The 19,618-nt window shown below is 34.0% G+C and overlaps 1 protein-coding gene across 2 annotated transcripts; it reads left to right on the top strand.

Moving 5' to 3' along the window:
- Nucleotides 1–2,401: 2,401 nt before the first annotated feature.
- Nucleotides 2,402–18,285, top strand: LOC120326510 (short transient receptor potential channel 5-like). 2 transcript variants are annotated; one of them, XM_039392829.2, is made up of 15 exons: nucleotides 2,402–2,544; nucleotides 4,037–4,177; nucleotides 4,654–4,791; nucleotides 5,605–5,810; nucleotides 7,035–7,117; nucleotides 8,240–8,355; nucleotides 9,365–9,430; nucleotides 10,420–11,193; nucleotides 11,560–11,829; nucleotides 12,332–12,457; nucleotides 14,296–14,451; nucleotides 14,582–14,703; nucleotides 15,027–15,219; nucleotides 15,505–15,622; nucleotides 16,729–16,944. In XM_039392829.2, exons 1-15 carry the CDS (start codon nucleotides 2,488–2,490, stop codon nucleotides 16,800–16,802), a joined length of 2,640 nt encoding a protein of 879 aa, XP_039248763.2. In that variant the 5' UTR covers nucleotides 2,402–2,487; the 3' UTR covers nucleotides 16,803–16,944. The 2 variants fall into 2 exon arrangements, with proteins under 2 accessions (XP_039248763.2, XP_039248762.2); XM_039392828.2 differs by having other exon boundaries at nucleotides 2,403–2,544; nucleotides 15,505–15,626; nucleotides 16,729–18,285.
- Nucleotides 18,286–19,618: the final 1,333 nt, after the last annotated feature.

Here is a 19,618-nt window from a genome sequence, read left to right as displayed (position 1 = left end):
TGTGTGTCAATTAGATGGAGATTCGTAGATGAAATTGCATAGGTTGCACGGCTTTGAATGAGGAGATTTTATATAAAAAAAAAGTAGTCTACAAGACAGGATATCGAAAGTAAATCAAACAGCTATGAAAACAAAATGCGTCTACTTAATATTTCTATCTTGTGACTTTTGCTTAGCCTTAGATAGTAAATTTGACACGGTCTCATCTTGTTGAGATTCAGTACGTAGTTTAACTTCGATTTTCCCTATTGGTACCTAAAGTACCTGAAAATCTTTGTATACAAGAGGAAAGTATCACGTCTTGCAGAATGTTTATATGAGTCGCTCACCCATGGTAAGTCAGTCATTTAGACTTTTAAAAGTTATATCTCAAACCCCATGTTGGTGTGGTATTCTAAGTATGAATTTCAATATCTCTCGGGCTTTAGCTGTCGCCATGCCAAGGAGTGACAAAATGATTCAAATAAAATGGGGCAACACACAGATGTCTTTATTATACTATATTTCAATTTATAGACATATAGAAGATAAGATTCTAGGGATGATCAACTTATGCAACCATTTTACATTTTAAAGAGAATTGAAGCAATGTTGTGAAGTTAAGACCATTAGAAGCGTTGATATGGACACAAATAGTTTACGACACTTTTAAATTGGGAATTTTTTTTTATAGATTTACATGTAAACTGAAACACGTATAAACACGAGTCAACATTGTATAATTTGATTCAATATTTACAGATATTGTTTCACAGACATCAGTAATTGTATGTCATATTATTAGTATTTGTTTACTTTCAATGTTAGTTTTTATTTATAACCATACTGTCGTCACCGATATGAATTCAATTTCTGAGATTCTTAACTTGATTTTTTAAAGAAATCTACCAACCGTTAACTGTACCGACATCTCTGTTGTCAATACAAACATATGTATGATGTATTACTGCGTCGGCGATCGCTTGCGATTCTGTCATGTTATACCAGATATTAATTGTCTGTCATTCCAAGCCTCAAACCACCATCTGTTACGTTTAAAAGCACGTGATACTTTAAGAATTAATGATCCAAATATCAACTTTAGAAATGAAGTGTCTAATTTTTTCTTCAAGTCAGGCGAACCGTTACTCTGTCGTGTTTTATTTCAAGTTGAGTTTGTAGTCAAAAACAGGTTTATATGGTAATCTTATTTCTACTAGTTATTTGGATTCTGCAATGAAATTGGTATCGTCAAAAATGTTAGTTTTTCACGGGATTGATAGAAAAGAAATTAGAAAAGTATGTTGTTGACTCAGGGTGGAGTTGTGTGTTAGAAATATGAGTGGATTGTGAAGTTTGCTGTAGTTCTAATCGCATACTCTTTGGTTATATTTGTAGCGATTAGAAGCACGTTGTAACTTTTTTTCAAAAGTGTACATTTTTGCAAGGTAATCGCGCCAATGTTCATCTAATCCAGTGGTTCTTAAATTTTTATGTACCATCGTCCGTCGCCTTCTTACAGCACGATTTACATTATTATCGCCAACTACCTCATGAATTACCCGATTTTATTGAGTATAGTAGAGTAATTGGGTCTCGACTAAACCCCTTTTTCTACCAAATAAAATGTTGGAAATGAAATAACGTATGGTTATACTACTTCAAGAACGAGCGGGTATTTACCAGATCACTTTGCACCAAATATATATTATATAATACCTTTTTTTTTGTAAAAACTCTGGGGTTTTTGCGATATTGTCCACTTTGAGACGGTCTAAACTACAGGGCCCCAAAGTTGATCGACCGGGGGCCAAAATTCGAAGCGGAAGGATATTTGCGGCTCGGAAGAGGTAAGCGCCCGCAGGAAGCCTATACCGGTACCGGTGTCCGGTACGTATAATTGAGATGTCGATATAATTGAATTGTTACGAATATACACGTGATTTAACTGTGATAATGCCATAGCAATTGGCAGTATCTAGAACGCAAAAAGGTAAAAAAATTAAGTGTTGAATTATTTCACTTAAGTTCGACGGGCCATATTGAATCCTTATGCTGGTCGTAACCGGCCCGCAGGACGTGGTTTGGCAACCACTGGTCTAAACGGGCTGAAATTATCGAAAGAGAAGTCATTTATATACATAGACAACCGATGAACTATACATATACTTTCGAGCATATAGAGCATACATGTACCAGAAAATGATGATCACATCTGGAAAACTTTCGAAATTGATTAGTCATTACAACATGGAACCACTGACGTGAACACATAGAAACTAAAATCTAGTTTTATTGGGCAAAGATGCTGTAACGAAAATGTTTTTGAAGGGAGGGTAATGAAATATAAAGAATTAATTTGACGTATTTCATAAGTTATAAGTTAGTTTCGAAGGAATCATTTTATTACGTTTTTACATCATATTATTTTAATTAAATTGAAATCTTCTATCAATTAATAAATAAATTATCATTTTTCAGATTTATATTTCTCTTATAGTTTATAAAATGTTTAGAAAACCGACGCAAAGATGGAATATGGATGTACCCAGCAACTCCTTTCAGGTGCAGTATTATTGTTTTACGAAAAATTGTCGATGCGATACAACCAGCTTTATGTTTTACTTGAGATGTGAATCACCTTTTTTTAATAATAATATGCAAATATGTTGTAATAATACCACGGTATCAATTGTGTGATTAAAACTAAATTTAAGATCTGATCAATTCAGAATATACATGATTGCCATTGACGTCAAAAACGTCATCAACTTCACAGTTTTATTTTTGCGTGTTATCAGTTTGATTAACATATTATTGCATATACCACAGGTAGATGTACCCGGTGTTATTCGACTCATTATAAAACAGAATGTTTTTTGATACATCTGCGATTCACTAAATAACTTGAATTAGACTTTATAAATAATATCGCAAGATATTGTTTTTCAAAAATATCTCAAAGAAATTTGCCAATTGTCAACGTATTCAAGTACACCGAGTGCAGATTACCGGGTTATATTGTGACTGATATCACATTACAGAGATATCCCTTACTGCAAAGATTGCTTGTAGCAATACGATCTTCTTCTGATATAGTTATTTCGTAATTCCCCCTATTTTTTCATTTTTAAAATATTGTGAATATATTCGAAAAAACTCTACAAATGTGATTTTATATTGCAAACCTTATAAAGTTTGCGTTTATTATAAAATCGAACGACAAAAATGATTTTTTTCCCTTTTTAATTGTGACCTTCCATTGATTATTTATGGTAATAAAAATAAAACCAGTTTTTCCGGAAATTATTTATAGAAAAGAAGAGTTTTTTTCTGTTCGGGTGCTATAAATAAAGTAATTATCGTACTGAATATTGCCGGCACATTTCATATTTATATATAAATGATAATCCTCATTCAATATAAATGTTACGTACATCCGAAATGTAATTTTACATTTTTCGTTTCCCAAATTTAAAGTTCAAATTCAGATTTTATGACGCTATAGGCATATTTTGGCTAAACGATTATATCTGATAAAATAAGTCTAAATAATAATAAATCAGAATTCAAATTTTTAGTAGCTAAATGATCTGAGCTGATTCTAGGTCCGTGAAACTGTAATATTCAAATATGTAAAGCTATATGTATTTTGGTTCTTTTTACTTAAAATTACGTACTAGAGTTCTTGCTTGGAGTCCAATCAACTCATCAACTCACGTTTCCTATTATATAGTGTAATTTGATCGAATTGTTGTTTTTTATTTTATTTTGAGACTACGTGATTCACAAAAAAAAAATTAAAGCTATATTAATTAATCTTTCCCGTTTAAAAAGTTCGTTCATACAGACACGACGTATAGCTGAAGACTTGAATGTATCTTCGATTCGTGATTCACTGTTGATTCCTATGCTTAACGTTAACAATCTCTGAATGGGCACGGACATCACGAATTAACGAAAATTCCACATTTACGCGATTTGATTTGAGTTATTTTTATCAAATCTCTTTCATTGAATGATTATAATAACGTCTGTCTTATGTATTTTTGTGCAGCATCGCAATTCCGTCCTCAACTTTACGAGGAAAGGTTCGATGAGATTGCACGGATTCCAACAGAAAAGAGCTTTAAAACGCGGAGGACTGAAAAGTATCGAGATGTTGTACCTAAAATTCGCAGGCCAAGGAGATGTGCAGGTTCGCCAATATTCAAGTGTTGGAGCTGAAAAAATTTCGAGAATGTCGCGAGATTAGAATCACTATTTAATAAATTCTGTTGATGCTCATTAAACAGCTGCTTTTAAAGTTGCATCTATAGCGGAAATTTTTGTGAAATATTAGAAAAATTGCTTCGTCAAAGAAAAGTTTCCCAAAAAGTACCGGTAACAAATAATGTAAATTAATGTTATTTTGCCGACAATACAGAATCGTTTTCCAAATAGAAACTAATTTATTCTGCAGAAACCATGATGAAATATTAGAACAATTGCTTGATCAAAGGAAAGTCAAAAGAAAGTAAAAAGTACCGGTAACCAACACTGTTACTTTGGCGACAATACGGAAACGTTTTCCAAATATTTTTCGTCTGCTATCGTTAGTAAGTGGACGATGTCCATGGGTATATCCGACAATCCTTCATCACACAAAAAAGTAATTGTTATTTCTCTTTTCAGATGGTTGAAAAATTGTTCAAAAAATACTCAGAAGAACAGCTGAACAGAAATTGTACCGACTTTTTCGATCGAACGGCTCTTGTTCTTGCAATCACAAACCGACACGAAGATATGATAAAATGCTTGCTAAGCAATGGAGTAAGTTTTTGGAATTGTTTTGTAAATGAATATATTTTTGGCATAATAATATCAAGGTTTTGAATAATTCAGAATTTTTCATCTCAGTGTCCAGATTACCCGGCAAGTCAAAATCCATGCAGGATAATTGATTAATTTCATGATGTTTCATTGTCTAATATATATATAGAAATTGTTCTATTTCAAACGAAACAAGCTTAATGAGTTCTAAAAATAAAATAATAACAGGAAATATGCGCAATTGCAAAGCACTACACTATCTCTGCGTCCCTGATTTTTGAATGCAAAAGCAACTTTAATGTTCGGTATTTTGGATGTGTTGCATTAGATCCATTTTTATTCCCCACATTAGTGATTATTTTGGTCGCACACACAGAATTAATCCTAATATATGAGATAAAAGATTCATAATTAATTGGCAATTAAGAGTTTATTAGGCCACGCATAACGTAGTAATATAAACTAATTTTAATTGTAATCCCTCCAACATGTTGCCACAGGCAACAACAACAAAACAGTGACTTACTATCGGCATTATTTACCCCTAGCCACGTCGTTGTGACAAGAATAAATATCAACAAAACTTAAAACAATTTGATTAAATATTCTTACAAAATATAACAAAAAGTCTTGTTTTCATGAAATCGTTTTAGTCAAAATGCAAATTCGACAAATCGTTGAAATTCAGTGAAGAATTTGTCATCCACGTTTGAGAAGCTGTCAGTCTTAACACGGTGTTATTTAAACGCAATGTTTCAACTAAAAGGAGCTGGCAAAATTTACTTATTTTTTAAACTGAATTTATAATTCAAGGTCGATCTTACGGAGTCACTGTTTTACGCCATAGAAAATGAGTTTACGGAGGCGGTGGAATACATACTAAACAGTGACACTGCCAAACAGACAAGACATGTTGAAATGTTGGTGACAAGCGAAGAATCAATCTTCCCACGCTTCCTGAGTCCTATCATGCTGGCGGCTCACAAGAATAACTATGATATATTGGAGATTCTGTACAAGTATGTAACTTAGATAAGTTTATAACCATATTGTGCTTGTTTTTTGTACCCCCGTAATATGTGTACCAGGTTAGGGTAACCCGGTTAGGCCATAATTTGATTCCGATTTTCCTTATTTTAGTTCTATATCCATATATATATTCATATATATATTCATATCCATAGGTTTCAGTCCCTTTACACAACTTGATATAAAGAGGGCGAACAAATTAAGTTACCTCCATATTGTTACACACACTTCTGGAGCGCCGTTTTTTTATGAATAAACACTAGTATTGGTTCATAGTTGTGAAAAAGAAACGATTTTTCTCTATCATAAAATCGCCCCCAAAAAAACAATTGAGCATTCTCTTTTGCCGCTGGCAAAATATCATTAATTAGTATTAATTACATGACACGGACTTGAAATGTAAACCTCCACATCTGTGTTGGTATTCATTATCATGCAATGACAGAGTTCTATGCATATACGGTATGTATGTACGTGCCCACTTGTATGACTAAATTGCATGAACGTGCAAACACTTGTGTGGGAATGATGTTAAAATAGCATTACAAAGGTCACCATACCGTGCCAAACTTCTCAATTCTATTCTACCTAATTCAAGTGTCTTGCTGTTCTCGGTAGTTATTCTCGCGTAACCCAAACTGAAACTTGAGAATTATCGTTCTTTTAATCACGCTATATATTTGGCCATTTATAAAAATAGATTGCTGTATTAGAATATCAGGGAATAACCTCGTCATCGAAGCAATACCATGGGGGAGGAAACAAGAAATAAGCGACCCCTCAATGTGTTCTCAGATTGCATAGGTTTGTTTACATTACACTGTCATGAAATGACATATCCAACATTAAAGCGCGTGTATCGTGTATATGGTGATCTAACACCGCTTTCTGCCTGCGGCTGATATCTTCCAATTTAAATTCTTAATATGCATTTTTTGGCAACCTTCATCTTACGACTTGGTTCGGTTAGTCCCCATACATTTTATTAAATTAGAAGGGTGATAATCAAGTCAACATTATATTACAACTGAATCCAGTGATATAAAACAAAATTGGCCTACACATATTGCTGACATTTCATATGCTCCTGGTCTGTTATTGTTATTTTAACTTTGCAGTTTTGCTTTTTCCTCACTGAAGTAGCAAAATTGGTCCCACTCAGGAAAATTTCTGAGTAATTATCCATATTGCAAATACGTTTTTGTTTTTTTCAGCCACGGACATCGTCTTCGTGATTTGTCGGCAAGTGCAAGTAACAAATGGGATGAGATCCGACTAAGGTGGCTGTACTATAAAGGTATTTGTATGAAAATAATTTATGAATCAATATTGCCAATCAAATTCCACGTCCTTACCCTTAATCATGAATAATTGGTGTGAGATATATTACAAGTGGACAATTGAACTGTTTAACAAATAAATTGTTTTTAATGTTAATGTATAACAGAACCTTTGCTTCGTATAACATGTATATTGTGGAATGAAATTCTGCTCGTTTTTTCAATAAACCCATAGTTATTTTCAATTAAACATCATTATAGCATACGAAACAGTATCGACGGTGCAATATATTCATACACATATATATTATAATTCAATTATTACAAACACATATTACATGCAGACATAGACATGGGAAAATTCCATAGTTTTCAATGTTAAATAGAACAGATATTTTGTTAAATTTCAACAAATTCTTGAAAACATCGCTTGTCAAATTAGGAGTGGCTTTAAAACCTCTTGAATCATATTTGTAGTGAACAAAATGATAGTTTAATAATGCGGAACTTTGGCCGTAAATTAACAGCACGGTTGATGAGAGAGATATCATATATATCTCGTTATTCGCCCTTTTAAACCTTGGTTAATAAGGTAGTGAAGAAACAGTGCTTTTCGTTTTTAGTTAAAGATTTCTGCCAATTGTTTCGGGGCAAAGTAACAAATATTCCGCTCAAAGTTTCTTTTATTGAACTGATATACCGAAGTGTAATCTTATACACCAAATCATTTGTTAGGCAGAAACTATCACGTTTCATAGTATCTCAAAGCTGACGGGGTTTATTCAGATACCGACTATTCCCATGTTGATTAATTAACGTTGCATTATGTGGTGTGTTTTGTACGTACTCCATCATCTCGAGGGACATAAAGGAATTGCATTTTAATGAATGACACTAAGAAATGATCAGCTTCTATATCTCTTTGTTATTAAAATTGAATAAAACTTAAAAGCGTTTCTTTTTATAAGTATATATATTAGTCTTCTGCCGGTCAACAGTTAGTAATGAATCCTAGAAAATTTTCACCAAACAATTACAGTTTTTGATAAGTGTACAACTTCCAATGCAAAAAAACATTTCCAATTTTCATTCCTAAATACAGTTTTTTTTTCGAATAAAAAATTTCTCTTGTGTTTCAGCGCGGGCGAGTCAAGCTTACATGATAATAATGTACAATAAAGAAAAAGTCGATCCACTGAACGAAGCTATCGAGTTTTACGGAACACTAAAAAGAGAAGGATTAAAAGCGAGGGAGGTCAGTTAAAAAATGATACCCTGCCCTTATTCAGTAGGATCAGTAAGGCTAGGTTCATTGCATATACGGCAGTGAGCATATTCTTGGGCAATTTAATCAAACGAATTTTTATTAAGTATAAAAGTCCATTTTGAATTTTGCAAAATATTTTATATATTTTTGACATCCACAGAAGTAAAGATGTTCTTTGCATATTGTGCCATCGCGCCAATGTCTTTCATAACGACAATATTATTAAAGATATTTGGTCAGACAAAGGAAGTCTGTCTGTAAATACCAACAGCCAAGGTTTTATATATAATTAACAGCTGGTAGGGATTGTATTTGAGTCAGTGCATTTTATGTTTTTGAATAGCATTCTGTTTCTTGTTTTCAAACATATGAGATGTGATACTGAATAGGTAAATAGTACTATTTTTATGTACTTATTGACGTATTGTAGTTGGGGTCTTAAATTAATTATGTAAATAATTGATTCCGACATTGTTAGTGTATTTTTAAAGCTAACTACTTTGAATATAATTTCACCGTGTGAGTTATGTTTGAATTGTATTGTATGTATAACATTTATTTTCCTTATCGTGGTTTCTCGCTTTTGACGGTATTTGAAGCTCGTTCTAGGTACACTATATACCACTAACTACGACTAGACATATGTTACCAACCGCCGTTTGACTGGCGTCCTCCGTGGAGGGTCCATTGGTCCTTCATGCACGACAGCGGGTTTGATTTTTAGCAGCCACAATGTTTTATGTGAACACTTGTAATTTTTCAAATGTTTCCGGGGTAAATTAAAAATGGCGATAAATGTTCCGAGTACATTTTACTCATATAATAATCCCATTTCATGCATTTTGCTGCATTGTATGGAAAACACGTAACCTCGTCAGAATTCTCAATAAACAATAAAACACAATGTGCAAGATATTAAAAATTCAAAATCGAATGTTTCATATTTCCGTAATATGAAGAAAGCTGATTTGACTTTTTCTTTTTAAAAACTTTCCAGGTACGGGAAAGCTACAGGGAACTTGCGCAACAATGCGAAGAATTTGCCATGGCATTATTAGACCAGGTACGTCTTTTTTATATACGACAAAACATATATACTTCAACTTCATCATACCAGTCAAAAATATGTGACACCATTGGTATTCGCAGAGCCTTTTTACTCTATCAAAAAAGAAAATCGTAAAAGACTAGATACTGAATTGTGATTGGTGCTATTCGACGCGCTATATTCTCTGTATTATGGCACTCAACTGAACAAGAAAACGTTATTAAATTACGAAATTACGAAAATAAACGTTAGTGATGATAGCATAACTAATTTAAGCGATGCAAACCTAATCTATTCCACCAATCACTCAATAGTAGTATATTTAGAGGAGATAATTTATATGACATGTTAATTATCAAAAGTTTCATCCATCGCCAGTTAATTTAACAACTATCTCATATCCTGATGATCTTAATGATGGATATTTTGTGCCGTTATTCTTCTCTCGCTTTATGATGTGTTTACGAAAACATCTAGGTCGTATTGGGGGATGGTAAGTGTATCTTGAGAATGGGAATAAATAGGATATGGATTGCCAAAACCGAATACTTTAGTATTTCGAATAGATTCTGAACCAATCTTTTCGAATTCTTCAAGGCAATTTTTTGTCCATCATAAATAATAAATGCTCTGAAAGACATATTCAAATAAAAATATTCTGAGTTATTCTAAAAATCAAGAATTTGCTAAATCGAATAAAATCAATTTCGAATGTAATGGAATATTCGATTCGATTTGGACATCGCTGAAATAAGTCTATTTTCATTTAATTATTTGCCGTTTTAAGCGTTTTACTTCAAAAATCAATCAATAAATATTCAGCATACCTAAATGTAATGTCTATGAAATTGCGAGTGTTCCTTAAAACTCCTCTGATGAACATAAATAGAACATATTTGATATTCTATGTTCAGAAAATAATTTCAAAATGTATTCGGAATAGTAAAACTCATTCTTGTCTGAGGGATGTAAATAATATGATATATTTACACTTTTGTATTAAGATACGAACTGCTCAAGAGTTGGCAGATCTTCTTCGATTCACGTTGGTTGGTCGGGAACATGGAAATACCAATCAACTCGCTTTTAGTACCTTACCTATGTTGATTGCCCCTAACCCAACTTCTGAAGAAACACTTGAAATACATGCGATTTTTGGCAGTAGAGACACAGTAAGTGACTTACCCAGTGAATCAAATTGGCCAAGTCCATCTCATCAATCTCCATCAATAAGAATAAATGATAACAATACGTTGAATCGCCAGGCGGAAAGAATAAAAAGTAGACCAGCTGAGTTATCACCAGATGCAGCCGATGTGATTCGCAGTATTACAAATACGGCATTAACGACCGCCCCCAAGTCAGAACGTCATATGCTTCCTGCTGCAGATAATCTGGCAAATAACGAGCCCGACCAGAGAAGAATATCTCAAGTTATGGATTATGTTCCAGAAGAAAGACATAGAACGTTAGGAATACGTAGACCGATTTCGGCATCTCTCAACGTGGAATATGCAAGGCCAATTCACTTTTTGAAGCCGATAGAAAAAGCTGTTGACAACGGTATGGTGCGTCTCGTAACTTGCGAAAACTCGCAGCTTGCCTTGACTTATCTCAAGGATGGTATTTTATTTCGAGATGCGACACCAAAAAAATGTCTTCTTCAGAAATGTTTAGTTGGAATCATGTTTCCTATAATCAGCATAGCATTCTACTTCTTTCCAAACACTAGATTGGGTTTGGTTGCCAGGAATCCGACCGCCAAATTATGGATGGAGGTGAGAAAACATATCATTTTCGTAAAGATTTCAAATTCAAATTCGTTCAAGGTCCAATGATCAACACTGTATTCAATGTAAGCTGCACAGTATTTTGCTAACTGATCATTAAATTGAAATGAAGTCACTTCACTGTCTCAACAATTCACATCGGTAGGGCTTTTGGTGAACGAACGCCGGGTTTATCAGAAAGATGGCGGAAACTATCCTGACCTAACTCGGGGGCACAAAAATATAAAAGTATTGTTCAAAATATCGAGCCCCGTAAGACCCAACAATTTTTCAAAACGACAACAATAATTTTAAAATATAACCCATATGTACATTTCCTTTTTGATAACTGTATTTTTTTTTTGTCTTTTACAGGTTGCTTCTGATATTTATCTCATAATTCTTCTCATCATTAATTTGATATTATCACAAGTTCGTGTTATAAAAGTTGACGATTTTTCACCAATTCTTATCATTGCTTACTTTTGGATGCCGGGGAAATTCATAAACCTCATGTTTCTCACTTATCATCAAGGGAAAAGGGTTTTATTTTCAATTTGGAATTGGAACGATTTTGCAACTATATCACTTTATACTGTATTTATGATTTTACGGATATATGGATACACCATATCAGATTCCACTGTAAGTCAACCTTTCACCGCATCAAAATTTTTGCTATTTCATTAAAATATATTATGACGGTACAATGCCAAGAAATGTGTTTTTTTGTTTTGTTACTGTTATGTTTTCTGTGCTTCATTTGCGTTGCGTTCATACTTTTGCATGTACTTTATACTTTGTTTATTTTAAATCCAATTTTGGCCCGTTCAAGGAAATGCTGTTTATTTTCCTCAGTGATGACATTTTGCAACAATCACTTTTTGGGCTGTTTTTCTACAAATATTTTTAAATTCGAGTTAAGTTCTAAGTCGATTAATTAACTACGAACTTCTGGTGACTTGTTTTATAGTTAACACTGGAAAATTGGAGTGCGATTGGTCCATAAGTAGCGGAGGAAGTGATTTTATTTTCAAATTTCAACAAGAACAACGATTATAACTAAGAAAGATGAAACCTGGTTCCAGGATTATCTTGAGTAAACCAGTATAAAATTTAAATACTAAATCATTATTTTAATTGGCAGGACATTTCAAAGATGCAATGGGACCCTATACCACTGTCCGACATGATGATCAGCGCAGTATATATTCTTGTGTTTCTCCGACCTCTGGAAATACTTCGAGTGAACCGAACATTTGGCCCATTACAGGTTAATTATAAACTATACGTTCAAACTTTCGGTAAAAAAAAATATTATAATATTTACTAGAGAACGATGCTATAATATATGGGCACGAAACACAAATAACTAATATTGTCACGCAATATGAAACGCAGGGATGTTCAAAACGAATCGAATATTCAAATTCATTTGAAATTCATTATATTTGAAGTAAATCTTTGAATATAGAAAAAATTTAGCACATTCTTATTAAAAATGTAGGGATTTCGAGCCGCCAGACAAGCGGATCTAAACATATGATATCTTAGCTAGTAACAAACAACCCAGAGAAAACAATGACATTTATATTTATGTCGTTTTAGGGTCCTCCTGAGGTATGCGCACCAAAATGGCGCACAACCTGAACTCAGGTTGTGTACCGGGTTAGTGTTCAGGTTATGCGACATCCTGGTGCGCATACTTCAGGAGCACCCGTTTTAGATATAATCAACATGAAGAAATAGTGATTTATGTGATTTTCCACATAGACGTTCCCCAATTTAGAATGTATTCGATGTTGCATGTTCAAAAATATTTTGAATATAGTCTATTCACTATTCGGAATAGTAAAATATTCCGTTATGGCCATCCCTGATCGAAAGTATTGTACCGAAGGTATATACGCAAAATATATGGTATTATTTTTTGTTTCACCCATTTTTAATTTTTTGTCGGCACATTAGTTTTTCTCCGTGTGAAATGTTTTTAAGTGTTGCATTATATTACGCAAATATGGGCTATTCCAAGTGACACTACGGGACAATTCCAGAAATTTTGCAAGTTGTTAGATTCAATATATTTTCACATTTTCAGCTACATGTTTTGTTTCATTGTCCAATCAGCTGCTTTATTGAATATGTAAAAAATTGCACAAAAGTTACACCCAACCTTACTTAGTAGTAGATAAAAAAAATATAGTAAAATATAGCATGACACTACAGGACGGCAAATCCACCATGCACTAACAGTACGTTGTGTTGTGCTGTAAATTTTTGCGATGGTACAGTAGGAGCCCATAATATTTTCTGGTGCAGTAGCTGAACTACCCCTCTATGTGTTGCTCAAGTTACTTAATGTAACACTGTAAATCCATGCCGATAATGTGCATATTGTATGTGACACTACAGGACGTGACACTACAAGACATTTTTCCACTTCGGAATAGCGACATCTATCATCTCTTAAAATTCTGGTAATAAATCGTTAAATGGGTGAAGAAATGTTCTACAGCACTGCAAACATTTAAACTTTATTAACTTAAATCCAGTGCGTCAATTCCATATGAAATAACTGTACCACACAATCAAACCCTTTGTGCCAGGAATCATCACAAAATATGTCAATTATACCAAAATTTCTACATTTCAGGCCATTTTTCAAAAACCATCAAAAACCTGGGTGAAATTTTAAATTGTTCGATGAAATGAATGCAGTCCAATAAAATTCCAATGTCTTTTGATATCAAAAATAAAAATAAATTACTTTCACTACACTTTTTAAAAAATTGGTGGAATTCAACTTTTGCTTGGAATGGCCCATATATGTTATTCTTTTCTGCTCCGGCCATTTCAATTTTTTTGCCGGTCCGCGAGTATATTTAAATAGAAGGGTAGAGTAGGAAAGGCCAGAGTTCCAGTTGGGAACCACTGGATCAGTCCATCAGTTGCAAACCACAGGTCCACTTCGCGTCGAGTAGTTTGTTGATTTATGTATGTTGTAATATACATGGGGGCTATTAGCCAAATTTGTCGATGGACATGAAGTGGACCTGGGGATCGTTTTGTTATTTTAAAATGTTTTAAAATACGAATATATATGTGCAACAGGTATCTGTTGACCGGATGATCGGAGACGTTTCCAAGTTTTTTCTCTTGTTCTTGGTTATTTGGTTTGCGTTTTCAAGTGGGATCAACACCCTCTACTGGAGGTACAGCGGTCAGTCGGACGGATTTCACAATTGCACCATGGACAAAAATAACAAGGTATGGAGACATGTCGTATAGTTGTATTTGATTTTATTTGTTATATATCCAATGAGATTTATATTGAGTTGGTAAAAGTTTCTTCTTACATCTAGTTTTAACGAATGTAACAGTTTCATTTTGTTCGCAGAGCAGCAAAGAAGACATACATTGCTGTTTTTCGGAGGAAGGCACTCAGAAATTCACCACTATCGTCAGTTCTTTGCAAGTTTGCTTCTGGTCAATATTTGGATACAGCGATGATTACAACAGGTACAAAACATTGTATACAAATTTAATTTCCAGACAGTATTCCTAATGCACATTTTCTGTAGATAGCACAGGCTCAGCAGTTGCTAATATAAATGGGTATATTAAATAACATCTTTTAATAACTTTTTTAAAAGTTAATCCAAAAGTACTTTTTTTATCACCTTGTGGGAACGGGATATTTTACAGAGTTCCATACCAAAGAGGTATTATACGCCCAGTCATGTCATTCAATATAGCCTTAATAATTCAGGTTGAAAAGAGTTTATGTTACAAAACATTTGATCACGAAGTGAGACACATATTTTGATTTCTTTTTTCTCAAGGTGGTTCAATTTAACGTGCGCAGATGAATCAGCAAAAAAAGAAATTACTGCAGTATTTGGAGAAACTGTTTTTGCTTTATATCATATCGGAACCGTTCTTATCCTGGTTAATATGTTGATCGCCATTATGAGTGGAACGCTGCAGAAAACGATAGACGATAGCGATATTCAATGGCAGTTTCATCGCACGAGGGTAAAACTTTAAAAGAAGTAGATTTGTTGATTCAGTGAATCGCGAAATTTTAATGACGTTGTCGTTTTTTTACTCCTAATCTTTGCTTATTTATTGCTTATTACTTTACCATCTTTAAAAAAAAATTAACTATTTACTAATTAAAAAATTTACTTCAAAAAAAAATTATTTACTATTATTTGAACGTATGTGGTTTGCAAAACCCACGTGGCACCATGGTTGTTTTGATTTCAAAATACTGAAATAATTTACAAACTGCATGGCATAAAAATAGACATTTTGCAGGTATGGATTCGTTTCATTAGGACAGGATTCTACCGACCTCCACCGATGAACTTGATTCCAAGACCGAAGGAGTTTGTCTATCTCGGCTCGTTCATAATAAAAGGCTTCCGAAAGCTTTGTAGGTATGTCTTTATTCCTAATAGGCTTACAATTTTAATCGTAATACTAATGATGATGCTTCAAAATTCGACGATGTGCCTCAGATTATCTTCGAAAATTTTTGAGGAAATATCTGAAAGAAAAAGTTTCTGTCATTGAAAAAAAAAAATGATAATATTATATGATTACTTATTAATGGTTGCAGTGATGTCCCTACTAGAGATGTACCGATGTATCGGGTATCGGAATCGACAATATCTGCCAATTTTTCGGTATCGGCTAAATTTAGACCGATATTTCCGATATATATTCAGCTTCTCCATATTATCCAAGGTGTTTTAAAAAAATAGGTTAGAATACTGATGTTTAAATTATTTTTTGCTTGGATAGATCGTGAACTATGAGCCATGTACGTCCCCCCCGGATTTTCCGATGTGTAAAATATAAAATACAACGTTATATTGGCACAAAATCCCGCGCACGTAACTCAATGTATCAGTTTCATATACGATAAGCAGGCTAAACATTTATGCATTTTACCACCAACAGTATAGCGAAATTCTATTAGTTTTCTAATTGGACACCAAGATTACTAGTGCCAGTGCTCAATGCTTTGAATCAATCAACGCATTTGGATCCCAAACATCAATTTCTATATATATATATATATATATATGATATTTCTCTTATTTGATCCAAAATTATGTGCACTATTAATGATGCTCGAAGACTATTGTTTTAACTCGTCTGCCCTACACACTTAAGTAATAATTACATAGAATCGGAATATCGGTATCGGCAATATCGGCCTTTCCAAATATCGACGCATTGATATCGGTATCGGCGTTTTTAGCTGATATCGGATCGGTATCGACGACAAAAATGGTATCGGTACATCTCGAGTCCCTGCATCCCTCCAACAGGTGGTGCACAAGGGTTGCTCCGCCATCAAAGTCCACAAATTTGCAACAAATAACTGTGTTGAAAGGGGTATGAAAAGTAAAACTGAGAGTGTGTCAATAACATACATACAACATCACTCCACAAAATGATGCCATGGTGAGTTTTTGATGTACCATTATGTCCCAAACTTTTATTTATGTCGGCATTTTTGCAATTTCTTAGGTGTATTCTGTGCAGAAGTACAGAAGATGTTAGCAGACATCCTGAACGGGCATATCAAGCGAATATACCAATGAATCAATACGGAAGACGAAACGACGCTAAGGCGCATCACAAAGCAGGAATGCTACAGAAAAATGGCAGTCCAGAGTCTCGTGCAAGTGGAGAAGGATACAAAGAGCATTGGTCACCTGGTAGTGCAGCGACAGAAGAAAAGTATTCTCGCTATGACGTCACCCTTAGGAAATGCGTCAGAAGATACCTAAAAGCGAATGGAGTTCATCCAGATGATCAACAAACAGCAAATATATGAGGCGGTACAACCATTCTATTTGCGCCTATTTCCACTAATCATGTACTTTTGAAGGTCATGATGATGAGACTGAATACACATCACGGTGGGAGTCGGGACATGTTGACACCACAGCTTTCAACAAAGGAGTAAAGCAAATTTGCGAGACGAAGCGTTTGACCGCCCGTCACGTACAAGCACTAAAAGAAAAGTAACGGGCAAAAAGATAAATTTCGAACGAAAAGAGTATATAAATATATTGGCTCTAATCTTAGTCCTAATTCCAAAATGGAATTTATTCTCACTGGACAGCTTATTTACTATATTAGGAATTCCATGTTTTCCTATTATCAGATTTCCAGTGTATAATAATATTTTTGTATTTCGTTAGCATTTGTAAAAATGAACTTATCTGTAATTGATTTCTATCTTTGTTGCACTGTTTTTTTTCACTTCTTGTCATATAAATGAGTGGAGTATATTTATAAATAAATTGGGTTTATTAATTTTTGGGGTACTCCCGAAGTATGTGAACCAAGATGGCGGACACCGGAACGTAGTATGTGAACCAGGCCATAATTTTATTCCAATTTTCCTTATTTTAGTTCTATTACGAGTTTGGGGACTAGCCAAGTGACTTCCGTAGTATTTGTACCGGAAATTATGGTCTAACCCTAACCTGGTACACATACGACGTACCGGTGTCCGCCATCTTGCTTCACATGCTACGGGAGTACCGATTTATACTTGAGTATATTGCCTTTCTCCCATTTTCTTTGTAGCTACGAGCTATTGTCAAATACACCAGTCAACAAATGAAATTTTAAGTCTTGCCATCTCCAAGGTCCGTTGCATACTCTAAACATGGCCTGTTTCTGAAAAATGTTAACATTTTCGTGGGATTGCAATCTAGCTAAAAGCTATTGGTTTGCTTTATTATAACTTACAAGCCTATTTTTACTAAATGTTTTCCTTGTCCACAGTAGCCACATATTATGTATACAAAATAAACAATCAATGACGGTAAAACCTTATGTAGCAGACCCTGCGTTGCTTTCATAATTTTGCACTTTTTGACTGAGATCAGAACGATCGTTTTGTCAACAAATTTTCTGCGCTATTCAACGTCTCAGGATTTACTTTGCCATCTTATACTGTATCTTTGTTTCCTTGATATTTTATGGGTTCTGTCGCCTATGTTAACCAGCATGATTTTGTTGTTTTTCTTTGAGATTGCACTTTTAATAAAAATATCTACTGAAGTTTCATATTGTCGAGATTACGTCCAAGAAAACATACATTAGTTGTGTTGTAGAAATGTGTTTCCAATGGTAGTTGTTGATGAAAAAAAGGCTAGGTTTTAGGTTTTGCGAATGTAGGATAATGAATATCACGTAAATAATGACCAAACTATCTTGGACGGCACGAGAAGGTTTTTTTGTTTTATCTTACATTTCATTTCATGACGTATGATCGTTGACCCTATCAAAAAACAACCATTTTCAGTATTAGAATTATCCTACCAATGCTGAAAGTGGTTGGGTAACGGTATTAGCAGAGAGTGTTTGTAAAAAGTTCGTCAACCTTATGCGCTTTTTCGGGAACTATGGTTACTGACGCCAGTGGATGGACTAACCTGGCAATCTCCTGCTCCCAAATTTCCGCTGTAATTCTACTTTCTTCTGAATCCACAAAAAAATTGCGATTGCATACCAAGCAAGGTATACAAAAAAAGTTGTCGATGTTGTGATGTCGTTGTTGGTAATGTTAAAAATGCATTTGGCAGCTGTTGCACAAAAAGTTAAGACGACTGACAGTAATGGTTGACAAGTAATGGTCACTTAGAATGAAGTTTGAATGATATAAACTGTTGTTGTTGTACCAAATATGAATATTTCGAATGTATCTGTTCAAGTCTTTTAATCAATGTCAAGAAATTTTAAAATGATTTATCATATTTTAAACACCTTCCTATTTTCTATGCGTATATTACGCCGGTAAAAATAAAAGCGGTCAGTTAGCAAGTCACAATTACAAATATGGTCAAAATAATTTTGATAGCAATCATTGAGATTATTTATAGTAGTAGCCAGAAGGTAGCGTCCACTGAGTAAAAACCTACGGTATATTTCTCAATGGACCTTTCCCCGACCTTTGACCCCCAAAAAATTCTTCTTATACTTTACCATTGCAAAATTTCCAGGCTATTTTAAGAGTACTTTTGTGAGTTGGCGCCTGTAAAATGAGGTATGTGTTTTGAACCATCATTATGATTGATCGCATACAACAATCTGTTTTTTAAAAGTACAGGTAAATAATTTTAGCCTAGTCTATCACAGCTATTTCCACACTGATTTTTAATTACTGCAATTAAAAAATTAAAACTTCTAGGAAAAGAGAGTGATCATTGAAATATCTGATTTATATTTAAGTTTCCGAAACACAACTGAAAACTAACGAATAGAGTTCAAAAACGCGAAAACGAGGTAATGTTTACGACCACGCTTGGAAATCGGTCTGAGTGAGAAAGGGGTCTGAGCGGATGCGAAAAGGGAGCATTGTTACGTCACTTTTTGCATTTTGCTGATTGGCCAATGTCAC

The sequence above is a fragment of the Styela clava genome, chromosome 4, assembly GCF_964204865.1.
Source record: "Styela clava chromosome 4, kaStyClav1.hap1.2, whole genome shotgun sequence".
NCBI classification, from domain to species: Eukaryota; Metazoa; Chordata; class Ascidiacea; order Stolidobranchia; family Styelidae; genus Styela; species Styela clava.
The sequence above is the reverse complement of the archived record's forward strand: the minus strand, read 5'-3'. Positions and strand labels throughout refer to the sequence as shown.

Bases quoted from the DNA above. Each gene is read 5' to 3' on its own strand.
- LOC120326510 (XM_039392828.2), top strand. From the start codon at position 2,488: ATGTTTAGAAAACCGACGCAAAGATGGAATATGGATGTACCCAGCAAC. The intron at 11,194-11,559 runs GTGAGAAAACAT...TGTCTTTTACAG, and splicing joins CCGCCAAATTATGGATGGAG to GTTGCTTCTGATATTTATCT. The intron at 14,452-14,581 runs GTATGGAGACAT...TTTTGTTCGCAG, and splicing joins CCATGGACAAAAATAACAAG to AGCAGCAAAGAAGACATACA.